The sequence below is a fragment of the Leuciscus leuciscus genome, assembly GCF_965113295.1.
Source record: "Leuciscus leuciscus genome assembly, chromosome: 7".
Classification (NCBI taxonomy): domain Eukaryota; kingdom Metazoa; phylum Chordata; class Actinopteri; order Cypriniformes; family Leuciscidae; genus Leuciscus; species Leuciscus leuciscus.
This window is the reverse complement of record NC_138731.1, coordinates 34,482,300-34,498,358: the sequence shown is the minus strand read 5'-3', so window position 1 is coordinate 34,498,358 and position 16,059 is coordinate 34,482,300. Positions and strand designations below refer to the sequence as shown.

At 34.6% G+C, this 16,059-nt stretch overlaps 1 protein-coding gene across 5 annotated transcripts in view; it reads right to left on the bottom strand.

Moving 5' to 3' along the window:
- lrp1bb (low density lipoprotein receptor-related protein 1Bb) overlaps positions 1–16,059 on the bottom strand; it is a 295,311-nt gene that overhangs the window by 113,310 nt on the left and 165,942 nt on the right. For all 5 annotated transcript variants that reach the window (XR_014207575.1, XM_082175929.1, XM_082175930.1 and 2 more), the window contains 6 exons: positions 15,292–15,511; positions 13,225–13,414; positions 10,911–11,033; positions 10,412–10,552; positions 6,457–6,582; positions 4,388–4,504 (listed from right to left, as the gene is read on the bottom strand). Coding sequence is in view for 4 of the 5 variants with exons in the window: in XM_082175929.1 (XP_082032055.1) it covers positions 4,388–4,504; positions 6,457–6,582; positions 10,412–10,552; positions 10,911–11,033; positions 13,225–13,414; positions 15,292–15,511 (917 nt within the window). In the remaining variant the exon portion in view is untranslated. The remainder of the gene's footprint in view (positions 1–4,387; positions 4,505–6,456; positions 6,583–10,411; positions 10,553–10,910; positions 11,034–13,224; positions 13,415–15,291; positions 15,512–16,059) is intronic.

The following is a 16,059-nucleotide window of genomic DNA, read 5'->3' as shown; positions in this document are numbered from 1 at the left end:
CAGGGTATCTGCACAATTTTTAAAGTCAAATTTAAGGCTTTTTAAGACCTTTTTAAGACCTGAAGAAATCAAAATTAATACCGTACATTAGGGGTACGCAATATTGACAAAAATATGTCTAGATATTTTCAAAGTTTTGTTGATAATAATTAAATGATATTTTACTGATTGTATTTTTGTACTGGTACCCTGGCTGGTTTAGGCCTGTTGTTGACAGAAGACTCACGAAGATATTCATATTTTTTATATTCAATGCAGTGGTCACAGTTCACAGTAGTGACCGAAATTGACATTTTTATTAAGGGGCAATATTTGCCACCTTAAATTGATTTCCAGGGGCATTTTCACCTATATATGGATATTGTTTCTAAACGTATTTAGAGGTATGCATCACCTTTTATGTCAAATTCTAACATTCAAATTAAATTATATTAGAATAACACAGTACCAATGTCAAATTAAATCATTAAATTAAAATCCATCCTTGCAGTGCAGAGGTGACATAGAAGCGGCATCAAAACTGGCATTACTATATTTACACTTCATTTACAATTGCATAAATAAAGCTATTCAATATTTAAATATGAAATGATTTATCATTTTAACGTTTTAATTAAAGGATACTTTAAATATGAAACTGAAACCACCAGTAGGTGGCGGCAAGTCACTGTCTTAATAAGCGAGCTGTTGGAGTCAACCGATTTGTTCAAACGGCTGATTCATTCAGAAAAACAAGTGATTGTTCATTGAATCGTTAAAATGATTCGTTCAAAACGCGGATTTCAGTAAAAAAAATGTAAAATAAAAATCATCGATGTCTGTTGGACCACGGCTTCATTATGAAATTCTCGTTGGCAATATAAAGTGAAAATTGACAATATTGTGTCCAAAAAGTAACTCACAATGTTAACTTTATTGTTAATTTAACTGTTGTATAAAATAAATAGCACATTTGCAATTGTGCAAAGGAAAACGGCACTCTTGCTCATGTGATATTCTAATATACTGTAACAACATATAATATAAATATAAGACAAAAACTCATTTGGGGACATCTATAACTGCACTGACACATCACGCAGTGAAAGCAAGCATGAGAGACAAACGCGATGTCAGCTCGCACTCGCAGTGCCTCGTACATAGTTAAAACAATGATTACAATATCATCATAGTTCATAGACAATATCGCTCACTCCTAAGCACATAAAGAATGAACTTACAATTGAACTGACATTTACTCGTTTTCTTCTCTCCTCTCGCGTGCAGGAGACAGACGTAGGCTAATATGCTGCCCTAAGTGACGCAAATTGTCACGTGAACAAGCAAATCCACCAAGATAGAATTAAATAACTAATAAGGGCCGCTAATTAGATAGTTTTAATTTCGAAAGCATTTAGATAAGTCTAAGTCAAAATGTCATCTCAAATTTAAGACCTTTCATAAATATATATTTTTAAATTTTTAAAAATAATTTTAAAAACATATATAATTTTTAAGACTGTTTATGGCGTTAAATTTAAAAAATCTAATTTAAGACCTTTTATGACTTTTTAAGGATCCGCGGGGACCCTGTATTTAAAGTATAAGGGGGGAAAATCATACTCCTTCCATAAGGAGGACTGATGATAATGAAATGTTTCTTGACTGAGATTGCTGGAGTAATAAGAGACTCCTCAAAGTGCTACCTGTCTAACCCAGCATTTCCAGAATTTACGTTCTGTTCTGAATAGTCATTTCACTGTGGGAGTTCACAGTAGTAACTTTCCTGGGTCATTTCCTCTCAAAGCCCTGTGTCATTTTCTTCCATTTGTTTTCAGAGTCTGGGATGTCGTTATGGTGAGCTTTTAACATCAGCTAATTTCTGATTTGTATTACGGCCACACTCTTAAAAGCTCTTGCATCTAAGTTTAATTCCCATTTCCTTTCTGCTTCTAAAAGCAGACTCGAGGGCTGGAAGAATGTGCATGGTTAACATTGTACTCGACCCTGAGCATTGACATGTAGCTGTTGGTGGAGGAATGATATAGAGTGAGAGTGAGATGCAAAGATATACTTTAGAGGCAATGCTCTCTCAGGCAAGTGTTACCAGTGATTTGAGAGCCAAACTGACTATGTACATGCAAATAACCTGTCCACAACAAACAAGGCACATTGTGGTCTTTGTTATGGCCTTATTCCTAGGTTTGTTATTCCAATTCCCTGGTTTGTTTTCAATTTGTTTGGTTGCGGAGATGCATTTAATGGGGTCAGATTTGACAAAAGCAGTGGCACTGCTGTATGTTGCTGGAAAAGGAAAGAAAGACACTATTCCTAAGTAAGGCAGGTTGATGATGACAGTACTGACAGATTCACCACTTAAACCAGTGGTTTTCAAACTGTGGGTCGCAACCCACTTGTGGGTCACACAGTGAGAAAAGGTGGATCGCACAAAGGCACTTAGCTGCAGCTAAATTTACGTTACGATGAGTGAAACAACACCAGTCCGATTAATGACCAAACGACTATGAGTTTTAGCGCCCGCCAAAGTGTTATTTGATCGCTGAGTAATGTAGATGAACTGCTGCGCTTGTGACAGAGTCACAGTGCATGTTTAACTGAAAGAACGAGCAGAGAGAGTACTCGGTCGCGCGCGCGCTCTCTCTCTCTCTTCGGAGCCAGGCGAAAGTGTAAAAAAGACTTCACCGTCTCCAAACTAAGCGCTGTCTTGCTCTCTCTCCCTCGCACATATTAATCAAAATAAATCGACACGGTGGTAAAAGGTCGGAAGACCAAAGTTTCATGTGGAGCATTCGGAGATTTTTTTCTTCTTCCTCAATTACCGCTGGGTGTGAATTGTGCTAAATAAGTTGTTGCCTTATCTTCTCTGAAAAGCGTCCCACACATTCAGCTGACATAAAACAACACTTTAATTAAACGAAAAAAACTATCCAGTGATGAAATGTTTTCTGTGTTGACACAAATCTTGGATGTCTATGTCCTAACTGCTGGGATAATCACACAACGCGCATGACACGTCCAATTCGCGAACTAATGACTCCTTTGAACGATTCATTTTAATGAATGGACAACTGATCTTTCCAACAGTGAACTCAGGAGACGTTTGAATCAGTAACACTTTACAATAAAGTTGTATCTATTTATTACATAAATTACATAAAAAGTACAGTTTGCTTACTCAAGCTTAAGCTTTAAAATAAATAAAACCCCTTGGTTTTTTTTTGAAAATCATATGACTACATTTTTCCACACAGTGCTATCAAGAATCGATAAGAGAATCGTTAAAGAATCGGATCGATAATCAGAATCGTCAGTGGCATTATTATTATTGATAAAATCTTATCATTTCCCATCCCTATGTGAAGACGGTAAAATTATAATCAAACATTAAAGAACATACATGTTTTTAAAAGTTTTTTTAAAGGGATACTTTACCGTTTTTTCATATTAAACTATGTTATTCCCTTAACTAAGACGAGTTGATACATACCTCTCTCGTCTCAGTGCGTGCACTAAATCCCTCTGTCTTGCGGCGAAACTTTGTTAGCCCAGTTCATTTAATATGGGCCAAGCAGAGAAGCTACCAAACACCTCCACGTTTTCCCTATTTAAATACAGTTACTCGCGAAGTGTAACTCGACCTAGGACGGTGACACAAAACAAAACGTTGCGCTTTTCTAAGCGTGTAAAATGGATAACTATTTTGTATGGCGGAATACCATAGCAAGTGCTTGTAAGCACTTCGACTTGGCGCAGTAATATCTTCACTAGAGGGAGCGGGGGCCGGTGAGAGGATTTTTCACGATTAGAAAAGCGCAACGTTTTGTTTTGTGTCACCGTTCTAGGTCGAGTTACACTTCGCGAGTAACTGTATTTAAATAGGGAAAACGTGGAGGTGTTTGGTAGCTTCTCTGCTTGGCCCATATTAAATGAACTGGGCTAACAAAGTTTCGCCGCAAGACAGAGGGATTTAGTGCACGCACTGAGACGAGAGAGGTATGTATCAACTCGTCTTAGTTAAGGGAATAACATAGTTTAATATGAAAAAACGGTAAAGTATCCCTTTAAGAGTTAAAAGTTTAAAATATTTTGCTAACATGAAGGCTTGTCACTGTCAGTCTTTTTACATCAGTGCAAAACTAGGGAATGCAGATTAAGACCATCAGCATGCATTGATTAATCCCATGGCATGTAGCAAAAAAAAAAAAAAAAAGTGCGACCAAATCATGCTGGTGCGACCAACTGAGAAAGTTGGTAGCACCAGTGCAAGTGGGTCTTGAGATTGATTATACTTGTCTAGGTGGGTCCTAGAACGAAAAAGTTTGGGAACCCCTGACTTATACCACAGTGAAATTTGCCAAGCCAATTAGCTAGTAAGACAGTGACTCACCACAGGACGTGGACTCGTCTGACATGTCTCCGCAATCATCATCTTGATCGCAGCGCCACGCTTCTGGTACACAGCGACCATTACCACAGGTGAATTGACCAGCCCGACATGGCTGGGCTAAAGACAAGACAAACAGGGAACAAGATAATCTGATTAATTATTACATTTAGAGTTTTTAGCAGTGGCCACCTAAAATGCAAATCGCAAAGATTATAATGATTGTATTCCAATTCAACTAAATGATTCCATTAAATATTATTTTAGCTATTTTGAGCAAATATATTTAGAAAATATTTAGAGAACAGATTGTTTCAATAGAAAAGCAAAACCATTATCAGAATGAATGAATGAATGAATGAATCAACCAATCAGTCAATCAATCGGTCAATCAATCAATCTTGCACCAGTCCTTGATTTCTAATCCCAGTGGACAGAGTTTGAACACACACATATGAGGTAATCAATTTAAGCCTAAGGATCATTTCTTTAAGATGGTTTAGTCTGATGTGTGACTCCAGGAATTAGTCCCACCGAAAGGCAATCATTTAATTCAGAGCTTACTGATAAAAATTTCATTGATACGCCAGAGACTATTTTACAGCCAATTCAAGCAATTCTCTGCTTCAGATCATCTTGAATCATGAAATATTAAATCGCTTTAACATCTGCTGTCAATTTCAGCTCCTCACTGATTCAGTATAATCACTTGTGTTCCACATCGCTTTGCCAAGTCAACAAAGGCCTGAGCCGTCTCCGGCTTTATCAGAGGGATGTCAGACTGTTGACAGCATTTATCACATCGGTTCTTCCTTTCCATTGATCTTATAGCACTTAAAGTAGTGAAAGAGTGTTAACTTCTGGAAACAGGCCAGGTGTTACTCTAGTTAGAAAAAAAGAGTTTGGGGAAAAGAAAGTTCACTTCGTTGCACAAACATGCTTATCGATTATCAAGCTCCCATTACAAAGTCAATGCTCCTTGCCCTATTATAGTAACTAAGAAGGTAGCTCGAAATGAGAATCAGCAATGAAATAAACAAGCAAACATTTCAAAAATGGTAAATCACTATTGCAGAGGCCGATGCTGTCACTTGCTTCTGAAATATTCATAATTTCTACTGAAAACCGTTTAAAAACATTTTTAACTGTAACCTGAAATAGTATGTACAGTATGATCTTAGAATAAATATTTGCATTGCTATTTTAATTTTGAAAGCCTCTTAAAACATGAAAATATGGATGTCACTACTTCAAAGCAAAAGATGTTGGTAACACTTTAGTTTAGGGTCCAATTCTCACTATTAAATAGTTGCATATCAGCATGCATATTACTAGGATATTAGCTGTTTATTACTTATAAAAGACGTATTAATGCCTTATTTTGCATGACCATATTCTACATCCCTTAATCCTACTCAGTACCAACCTAATCATTTGGGTTACCCAGTTATGCCACTTATCATGCGATGTTAATTGATAAATATAAAAAATAAAATAAAAGTGATATTAACGTAAAGTTTGTTTTTAGATTCTACGGGTATTTAGTGTGACCCTAAAATAAGAAACAGTACGTTTAATGTATGATTGATAAGTTTTATTTCTGAAATGAAAATACCACAATGTATGTAGAATGACTTAGTGGTACAGTATAACTGGCAGATGTTGATGGGTGAATCTGTTATGTATGAGGGAGTAGAGATCACAGAAATTGTGCTATCCCGAAAAGATCCTCCGCCTTTGCACAGACAGCCTTTTCATATAAAACCATTAAACAATGGAATCAACTCCCAGATAGTCTGAAATTATCTGTAGATCTGAATAATTTCTCTCGAAACTTAAAGAATTACATCCTCGATAACCAGTTGTGTCAGCATCAGTACATTTAAAGTCTACAAATGTAATATTGAAGTAAATGTTTTTGACTATGTTGTATATATATTAGGCTGTTATGGTTTTTTGATTAGTTTTTTTTTATTTATTTAATGTACAAAACATCTTTTCGTAAGATTAATGTATTTTGTACATTGTCCCTGACAAATAAACTAATAAAATAAAAATAAAATAAAATCTACCTGAGCATGTTTTATTAGACTCATCTTCATTATCTCCACAGTCATTGGTTCCATCACAAAGCCACCTCTTAGGAATGCAGCGGTTATTGGGACATTTGAACTGGTCAATCGGGCAACTGTGGTTAGCTGGAAAGAACAATGGAAGCAAAAACAATAAATCACATGTCAAAAAAGTACATCTTTTATCTAAGAACATAAACAATTTGCAAGCTTGACATATATTTGTTATTTTCTTTTTTTTGGGGGGGGGTAGTAACAAAACATGTTTGGGGAGGATGACATGTTTTGTTATACTGCTGACAGCCCACTCTACAAATAAGTGAGTTAATATGCATAATACTCTTCTTTTGCTTTGACACAGCACTTTTCATTGTGCTATTCATCTATTCTCCTGAGCTAGCTTCACATTTATCTCAAAAATATGCATTTGCCCTCAGGCGTTTGAGTTTATTTAAAGTACTGCCTGTGTTTTCCTCTACTGTTTGCTCTATTTAATAATAGAACCTACCATTACTCACAACCCTGGATACTCAACGCGTACCCACCAGACAATGAGTAACAGATGAAATGGAAAACCGGATTCAAGTGGGATCAGGCAATAACGTTTCAGGCGTATTAAACTATAGGACATCCCAGCAGAGCAGAAAATTGATTTAGCAATTCTGATAATTCTGGCAGAACATCACGTTAAAGTATTTCTCATAGTGAAAAATGACTCAGTCCCCAACGTTTTAACAGGGTGCTTATCTTATCGATTAGCTCATGAGCAGATTGTGCAGTGGGATGCAGTGCGTGGGAGAAAACTTTGATACCGGCGTTGATATTGCATTCGTTTTTTTTTTCTTTCTCTGAGATGTCAATTAGCAACTTGTTAATTTTCAACAAATTATATGCAAACAGCCTGCTTGTGCACATTTACTGTACATAGATGCTTTTATCCAATGCAATTCAAGCTAGAGTAAATATTTTATCAGCATAATATCATTTAATTATTATATAGCACTCTGGAATTATTGATTTTGACTGGCCAATTTGGGACATTGTGGATTGTTTGCAAAATGTTTGCATAATGACCACTAACCTGTATATTTATAGCAAGCCATTTTAACATTTAACCTTTAAAACCTACTAGTATCTATTTTCATGCTACTAGTACTTATTTTTTAGATACTAGTATCTACTCCATTAAGTACTAGAACTTATTCATTAGATACTAGTTCTTATTTATTAAATACTAGTACTTATTCCAATAGTGACTAGTGTTTCATTATACCTTGTTAAGAAAAAATAGAACTAGTGCTTATTTTTTAGTTACTAGTAACATTTTAGATCAAATATATCCTTACCTTAATAGATACTAGTACTATTTAAATAATCAGTATGCAAATAATATGTTGAATATTAATGAACCAACAACATATCAAAGAGAGATGACACTGGAAACGAACTGAATTGAAGAAGGCCGTTTTTATAATAACAATATAATAATAAGTTACCTTTTTAATGGTATTAGAGTAAAAAAAAAAAAAAAATGAATAGGCATATGTAATCCAATGCATATATACTCTTGTTTTGACATGACTCTCATTCTCAGACGCAGATTAATATTCAGAATTTTTGATTGTAAGGAATTATGAATGCTCACCAAAAATCCCAATCTCTGGGTATTGTGGTTGTTTGGCTGGTGGGTATGAACCAGTTTTTGGATCTTCTTAACTGTTGTTTGAATTTTATTATTGGCAGTTAAGTCTGTATTATAGCCTACTGTACATTAAAAACAATAAATTACATATTAAACATATATCTTTCCTTGTGTTCATGCTAACCAATTAGTACAAAATAAAAATTTAAATTTAAATTAAATAAAAATTCAATCTTCTATTGCCTTAATTAAGCCTGCATTACCATATGAACTGATTGGATGGTTGAGTATGCTCATGTTTATGTAATGATCTGTTAAAAGAAGATATCTCTTAATATTTTCTTACTAGTTCCTTATGAGGTTGAAGATATCTGCAAATTTTACATACTAGTAGCTATTCTGTTTTGATATCATCTAATAATTTATGACTAGTACTTATTCCAATATTGACTAGTATGTTTTTAAATATTACTAATAAGTATTCATTAGATGCTAGTACTTATTTATTGTACACAATTACTTTTCATTCGATACTAATACCTATTTAATAGATACTAGTAGTTATTCGTTAGGTACTAGTTATTTATTAGACACTATACCTTTTTTAATTGTAACTAGTAACATTTCTTATCTTACTAGTCACAACTGTTTTTTTTTTTTCTCGTCTTATGTTATGTCTAGTCAGAACGACCACTGTAGAGTTCAATTAAAAATCTTACTAGTAAAATAAAAAAAATCTTACTAGTACCATTTGGAATAAATACTAGTATATAATAAACAGGTACTATTATCTATTGAATAAGTACTAGTAGCTAATTAATAAGTACTAGTATCTATTTAATAGGAACTAGTATCTATTTAATAGGTACTAGTATCTATATAATAAGTACTATTATCTGTTTAATAGGTACTAGTATCTAATGACTAAGAGTACTAGTATATATTGAACAAGTACTAGTATCTAGTAATAGGTACTAGTATCTAAAAAATAAGTACTAATACCTAATTAATAACTACTAGTATCTAATAAATACGTACTAGTCACAATTGGAATACATACTAGTCAGAACTGAATAGTTGATATCTGAATGACAGATCCCCATAGAAGTCAATGGCAAAAAATTTAAATGTGTTACTAGTAACAAAATAATAGTTAGTCATTATCGAAATAAGTACTAGTTTCTAATGAATAAGAACTAGTATATATTTAATATGTACTAGTATCTAATGAATAAGTACTAGTATTTAATAATAAGGACTAGTAACTAATGTATAAGTACTAGTATCTAATAAATAAGTACTAGTACCAATTTAATAGTCACTAGAATCAAATTAATACGTACCAGTGTCTATTTAACAGGCACTAGTATCAAATGAATGAGTACCAGTCTCAAAAAAAAAGAAAAAAAAAGAACTAGTATCTAATGAATAACTACTAGTATCTTTTAAAAAGATACTAGTATCTAAAGAATAGGCACTGGTGCGTAAAGAATAAGCACAAGTACTTAATGGAATAGATACTAGTATCTAAAGAATAGGCACTGGTGCGTAAAGAATAAGCACAAGTACCTAATGGAATAGATACTAGTATCTAAAAAAGAAGTACTAGTAGCATGAATATAGATACTAGTAGGGGTGAAGGATTACATGTTAAAATGGCTTGCCATAGTATATTGGACCACTGTATACATTAAACCTTTACTTGGAAATGTATTTACACACACACACACACTACTGTTAAATTTTTTAGGTTCAGTGATATTTCTAATGAACTGTTCTTTTGAACTTTCTATTAATCAAATATGAAGAAAAAAAACCATGGTTTACACAGAAAATATTAAGCATTACAACTGTTTTCAACATTGATAATAAGACATTTTTATTAAGAACTAAATCGCCATGCATAATGATGTTGAAAATTCAGCTTTGCCATTACAGGAATAAATTATGTTTTAAAATAGAAAACAGCTATTTTAAATGATAATAATATTGCACAATATTAATGTATTTGATCAAATAAATGCAGCCTTGGTGAGCATAAGATACATGAAAAAAAACATTAATAAAATAAATAAGATAAATTAACATTGTTGCAGTGTTCATCTTGTTACTAGGTCGTTATAAAATGGATGACACCTGTGATACCTGTACAAAAGGAAAAGTTCTGTATTTAGTGATACATCAATGACATATATGACACTGTGTGCATGCTAAATGACACAGCTTGAGGCCACAGAGGTTTGATGGTTCAGTAAAGCAGGCATCACAGGGATTATACATCCCAGTCAGGGAGGAAGAAAACAAAGTACATACAGCATATTTGGGCCTCCTCATCACTGCCATCTAAACAGTCATCATCTCCATCACAAATCCAATTGGCTCTTATGCAGCGCCAGTTCCTGCACTGAAACTCATCATTTATGCACCGTTGGGGCTCCTCTTGACCTGCAGAGTCTTCAGGAGAAAAAAAACAAAAAAAACAATAGGAAAACTGAATTCAAGGGGAATAACTTCAAGGAAAATATAGTCAAACATTGCATTGGGGTGATGTGGCGTCTGAGCATGAGATTACACTAGTGTTACTTTTTCAAATGAGTCAAGCATGTTACTTTTCTCTTTATTACAGCATTGAAACATGACAAATAGAATATATATATATATATATATATATATATATATATATAAAAAAAATATCATAATAATAATAATAATAAAGCAACATAAACATACATACATATATATATATATATATATATATATATATATATATATATATATATATATATACACACACACACATTTAAAAGCCTACCAGAACATGTGACATTGTTCTTGTCCAGGTGCTGGTTGTCGGCACATGCGCACACTCGGCCTCCCGGGACGGCCAAGCAGAGGGTACCACAACCACCATAATTCACCCGGCAGGCATTGTCACCTAAAAAACAAACATAGGACTAAACAACAGATATCTACAAATCTTCTTTTCCACTGGCAGGACAGCTGTTTATGTGTTCATCCCTTTATGGCTTCTAGCAATGTCTCTCCTTGAAACAGAGAACATAAAGTTCTTCTTCACTGCCCACTCAGAACCAATTTCCTGCTCTTCTGGGATGTCGGTGGAACACGGGGGCATTATTTTTAATCACATGTCAAGTAAATTATGGGAAACACTGGAGAAGAGAGCCATTTGACACTCTTTTCCTTTCACTGACATAATTCGTTGTGTGGGCAATGGCACCTACGAAGGGGGAGGAGTGGAGAAAAACACAGTTTTGTGAGAAAACTGTCACTTATTAAGTTGAGGCATGGGGACAATAATAAGGTTTCATTTAGAGAGTGGTCGAAAGGCATTGCCTGAACCAATGAGATAAAAACCGCTTTGTAATGGCCAATCTGAGGTATTCCAAAAAGCGGAAACACAATTAATCTTTTTCCTGACAAGCACTTTGGAGAAATTTGTCTTCTGCTGAGAATGTAGACTGTCAAAAAGCCCATATTTTTGGGGGGTAGGAAATGCATACATGACATAACGGGACTCCCCCACCCTCACCCATCACAAATCTCAGTGTTTAGAGAGTTGGATGTCAAGATGAGAATATTTAAAACATGATATAAGTCTGCTGGTCCCAGCTGCCTTTGTCGTCTTTCTCAAAAGAGTGCGTCTCTCTCTGACAAGCGGCACACCGCCTGCTCCCCTGAAAACGCACCGCCCTCAGGTAAGTAAGAGATGAAACGTGTGGGAGCCGAACACGCTCCTGTGTTCTCTGTGCTGCTCGTCTGCGAGCGCAAGGGCCCCGCTGAGAAGTGTCCCTCCCTCTACCTGTTGTGACTGGCACTTATGAGGGAGGATGACAGTAATCAACCCTCCTTACCTCAGACATCCACACAGAGTTAAACATTCTAAACAGAGCTTTAGCCCCCACTTCACCAGATTAAACCCACCCACTCAACAGTACGGCTCCTGCTCTGCAGTTGGGTCTATGTTAATCAAAGTTAAAGCCATGGAAATCTGTAATAGTTTTGCTGTGTGTAAAAAGGAAAAGTAATTTATTATGAATTTTCTGAAAGAATGCACTAGCCTATGTAATATGTGAAACATTTTTCCACCAGACTCTTTTGTGTATTCAATTCATCACAATATTCATCCAACGTTTGGGGTCGGAAAGATTTTTTATTATTCTTGAAAGGAGTCTCTTATTTGCTTTTCATTTGCATGCATTATAAGCATTGTTGTTTTAAAACAAGTGATTTTAAACCATTGAAGTGCAATAAGAGTAAGCTTGATTTTATTTTATTTTTTTATTTTTTTACTTAGTTATTAGGCTTTAGTTATTTGTTTCTGGATTTTGAAATTGGTGATGAGAATTAGGACAATTTCATGGTATCACAAATGTTGACATCATAAAACCTTATTTAAAGCAAAAATAACTTTATGATGTATATCATTATTGTGAAATAAAATAAAACTACTAATTTCGTGATATAATATTTTGGTCATATCACCCACCCCTAATGTGCTGCTTACTATTTTTGTGGAAACCATGATAGATTGTTTTCAAGATTCTTTAATGAATCGAAAATGAAAAAGAATAGCAATTATTTGAAATGGAAATCTTTGCAACATTTTAATTCTCTTTACTGTAAAATTTAATGCATCCTTACTCAATGATATATACTTTAAAAAAAATCTTACAGAGCCCAAACTTTTGAACAGTAATGTTGATTAATAAATGAACTCTTTTTTTATTTTTATTTTTTCATAGTGGAAAAACAATTAATTTCCCAGAATGCTTTAATATACTACAAAGTCTTCAAAATGTAACCATCATGAATCAGGCTTTCAGGATAGAGACCATAAAGTTGAAGTTACCTGCTCTGCCAACAAACAAAATTAGATGAATTTCTTTGAATTTCAATCCAGTAAATTCATCTTCCTGTCACTGCAAATCAAATTTCTCTATGTTGTAGCCAATTCAATTTAAATTCCAACTTACCTGTATGAATTAAAAAAGAAAAAGAGAAATCCCGGCCATTATTCATTAAAACATTATTTAAAAAAAATATTAAAAAAAAAATGTGTCATTCTGTAATCTTTAACTTTTCTTTTAGAGTTAAAGTGACTTTACCCAGCTGGCTTTGTGCATCATATACTCGGAGCCCAAACAGAGGGGGTCTTTCACTTCTCAGCAGAATGACTTCACCAGAGACCAGATCCAGCTGGAAGATGGAAGCGTTCATATACTCTGTCCAGAAGATGGAATTTTGGTACTGTGCAATCCCAAACGGGTGATTGAGTTGCCTGCCACTGTACACAACCTACAGTGAAAAAACAGAAAATATATATATATATATATTACCATGTACTGTTGTGACAACTGTGGTAGAAGATAAATCTCTTTTTTTTTTTTTTTACCCTAAAACGCATACCTCAGGTCTTTGGTGACCTTCTTAGTATTCCTCAATCAATTCATTATAAACAATACAACAAGAAAGAAAAGAAAATTATAAAACAATGCCTGTTTTCCAATTAATTTCGGTAAAAAAATGTATAGGGTCGCTAAAGACCCGAGGTGTGTAACAGTGCAAGTAAAACATTTCTGTGCAACAATAATTGAATCTTTGATGACTGAATAAGTGCAATTCTCCTTTATTCCACAAGGTGGCAATGTCTGATACACAATGATAAAGTGATGTTTCACTCATAGTTACCACAGGCAGAAAACGTCTCGGTTACATATGGTAACCCTCGTTCCCTGAGGGAGGGAACGGAGACGTACGTCGTAGTGACCGGACGATAGGGAACAAATGAATAGGAAGTATCATCAGCAAATCTTGAATTGTCTCAGTGATTTACTGCAGAGCAAGAACTGAACGCTATAAAATATTAGTGTCACTGTTACTTGATGGTGGATCTGGTGAAGAAGCTGTCAGCAATCAAAATATTGATTTAGAAGATGTTGAAAATGATAGTTTTGAGAAAATATGTTTGAGATGGCAAATATGAGCCAGATGCTAAATGTACTGAAATGAGCTTTGACGAAGATAGTGATGATGTTATAAAATATCCAACACAAGTGAACCATTCCAAGCTCCAAAAGGTAACAAAATAGGCTTTATTTTATTCTTCTGTAATTGTTACTCTAATATCAGGAAAGTTTTATATTATCACGACAGGTATAGATCCATCTGTGTTAGATATAGATTGGCGAAACATTAATGTATTTAAGGGTTAATATCTAATGGCTTGATGGATGAACTTGAACGGATGAAACATTGAACAATGTTTCAATGCCTCAAAGATACAGTGTGCCAAGCAAACTCTCAACCTGCACTCTCATTTCACATTAAATTCATTCTTGTAAGACCAAATTAATCCAAGCTATGCATTCATCATACATTTTAAAGCTTGTTTATTCTGTCAAAGTTTGTCTCAATAATAGAGCTCTTCAATCATTACATCAATTCGTGGGCCTATCCAGAAGTCTAATTTGCCATGGGTTCCCTCAGGAATTTCTAATGGGTTTTTATAAAGTGGTTTTCGATCTAAGTAAAATAAAGTCTGTGGTCAACATTACTTGAAGAGACTTTCCCATTCTGTGCAGTAACATAAACTATGCACAATCAGACCTCAAATGTAGATTTTGAAATCACTGTGTGCTTTAAAAATGTGAGTTTACGTGCTTGATTAATTGATGAGTTGTAGTCCTCATTAGCAAACTTCAGAATTAAAATTTTAGTCCTTATTAGCAAACATAAGTATTGAGGTTGTAGTCTTTATTAGCAACTTATTAGAAACAAAATTCACATTTGTGGTATGACTGTGGACAATATAGTATTTTGCAGAACAAAACAGGAAAGACTTTGTTTCCAAAACAGGAAAAAGGTTTTGGCAACTGATTTTAATTGCCAAAGCCATGACTAAATAAAAGCTTTTTTTATAAATTTACATAAATTCACAAATGCATTGGATTGTTATGTTTTATGAAAGACTTTTCAATTAAATTATAAGGGAACCTGAGCTAAATGCTAATCCTCTTCCAGGCTTTAGGAAGCCCTGCCTAATTGGTTAACAATTGTCACATTTAATATTTAAATTGCAAGACATTTTACAAGAAACATCTGAAAAGTCTGGAGAAAATAACTAAGAAATTCATTAAGATTCCGAAGCTATGAAAAAGCAACATTTCACTCACCATTCTCCCAGTGCCATTGAGGAAGATTCTCTCAATGTGATCATAATAGGCATCACACCAGTACATGGTACTGGTTCCATGGTCCAGAGTGAGTCCATTGGGCCACAGCATGTTAGATGTGACAAATATTTTCCTGTTGGACCCATCCATCCAGGCTTTCTCTATTCTCCCGATGCTGTCGTTCACCTCATCCTCTTCCCAATCCGTCCAGTACATCCAACTGCAACCAAAACCAAAACACAGTCAGTGTAATCCATGAAAAAAAGCTCTTGTTGTTACGTTTGAATCAGACATGAATATCAATCACAACTTACTAGCCACGACAGGAATTGCACAGCTGAAGCAGATTGAAACAAATTCCCTCCAAGTCAAAAAAATGTACACTGAACATAAACAAAATATGCTTAGGAAAAGTCAGCGTCTCACACCAAAGGGAAATCATTTTGATCTGGAGATAAATCTGTTAACCAACAAGATAAATTGACACCAAGGACAAACATAGAGAGTCTCTTAAAATGTCTAGAAAACAAGGCCACCATCCATATCAAGACATTCCTCTGGTTGGTCCTCTCATTTTCATTTTCTTTTGTTAGTTGTGGATGTACTGAAAGGTTCTGTGCCGACACGAACTGTTACTCTCAATGGGTTAGTGATATTTGAAAAGTGATTGGGTCAACGTTTCGACATGATCCTTTCCCTAGTAAGTGTGCTCAAGGGATTTGCTGCCTCTGAGTACTACTCAGCGGTCAACGCAAGCTTTTCTGTCTC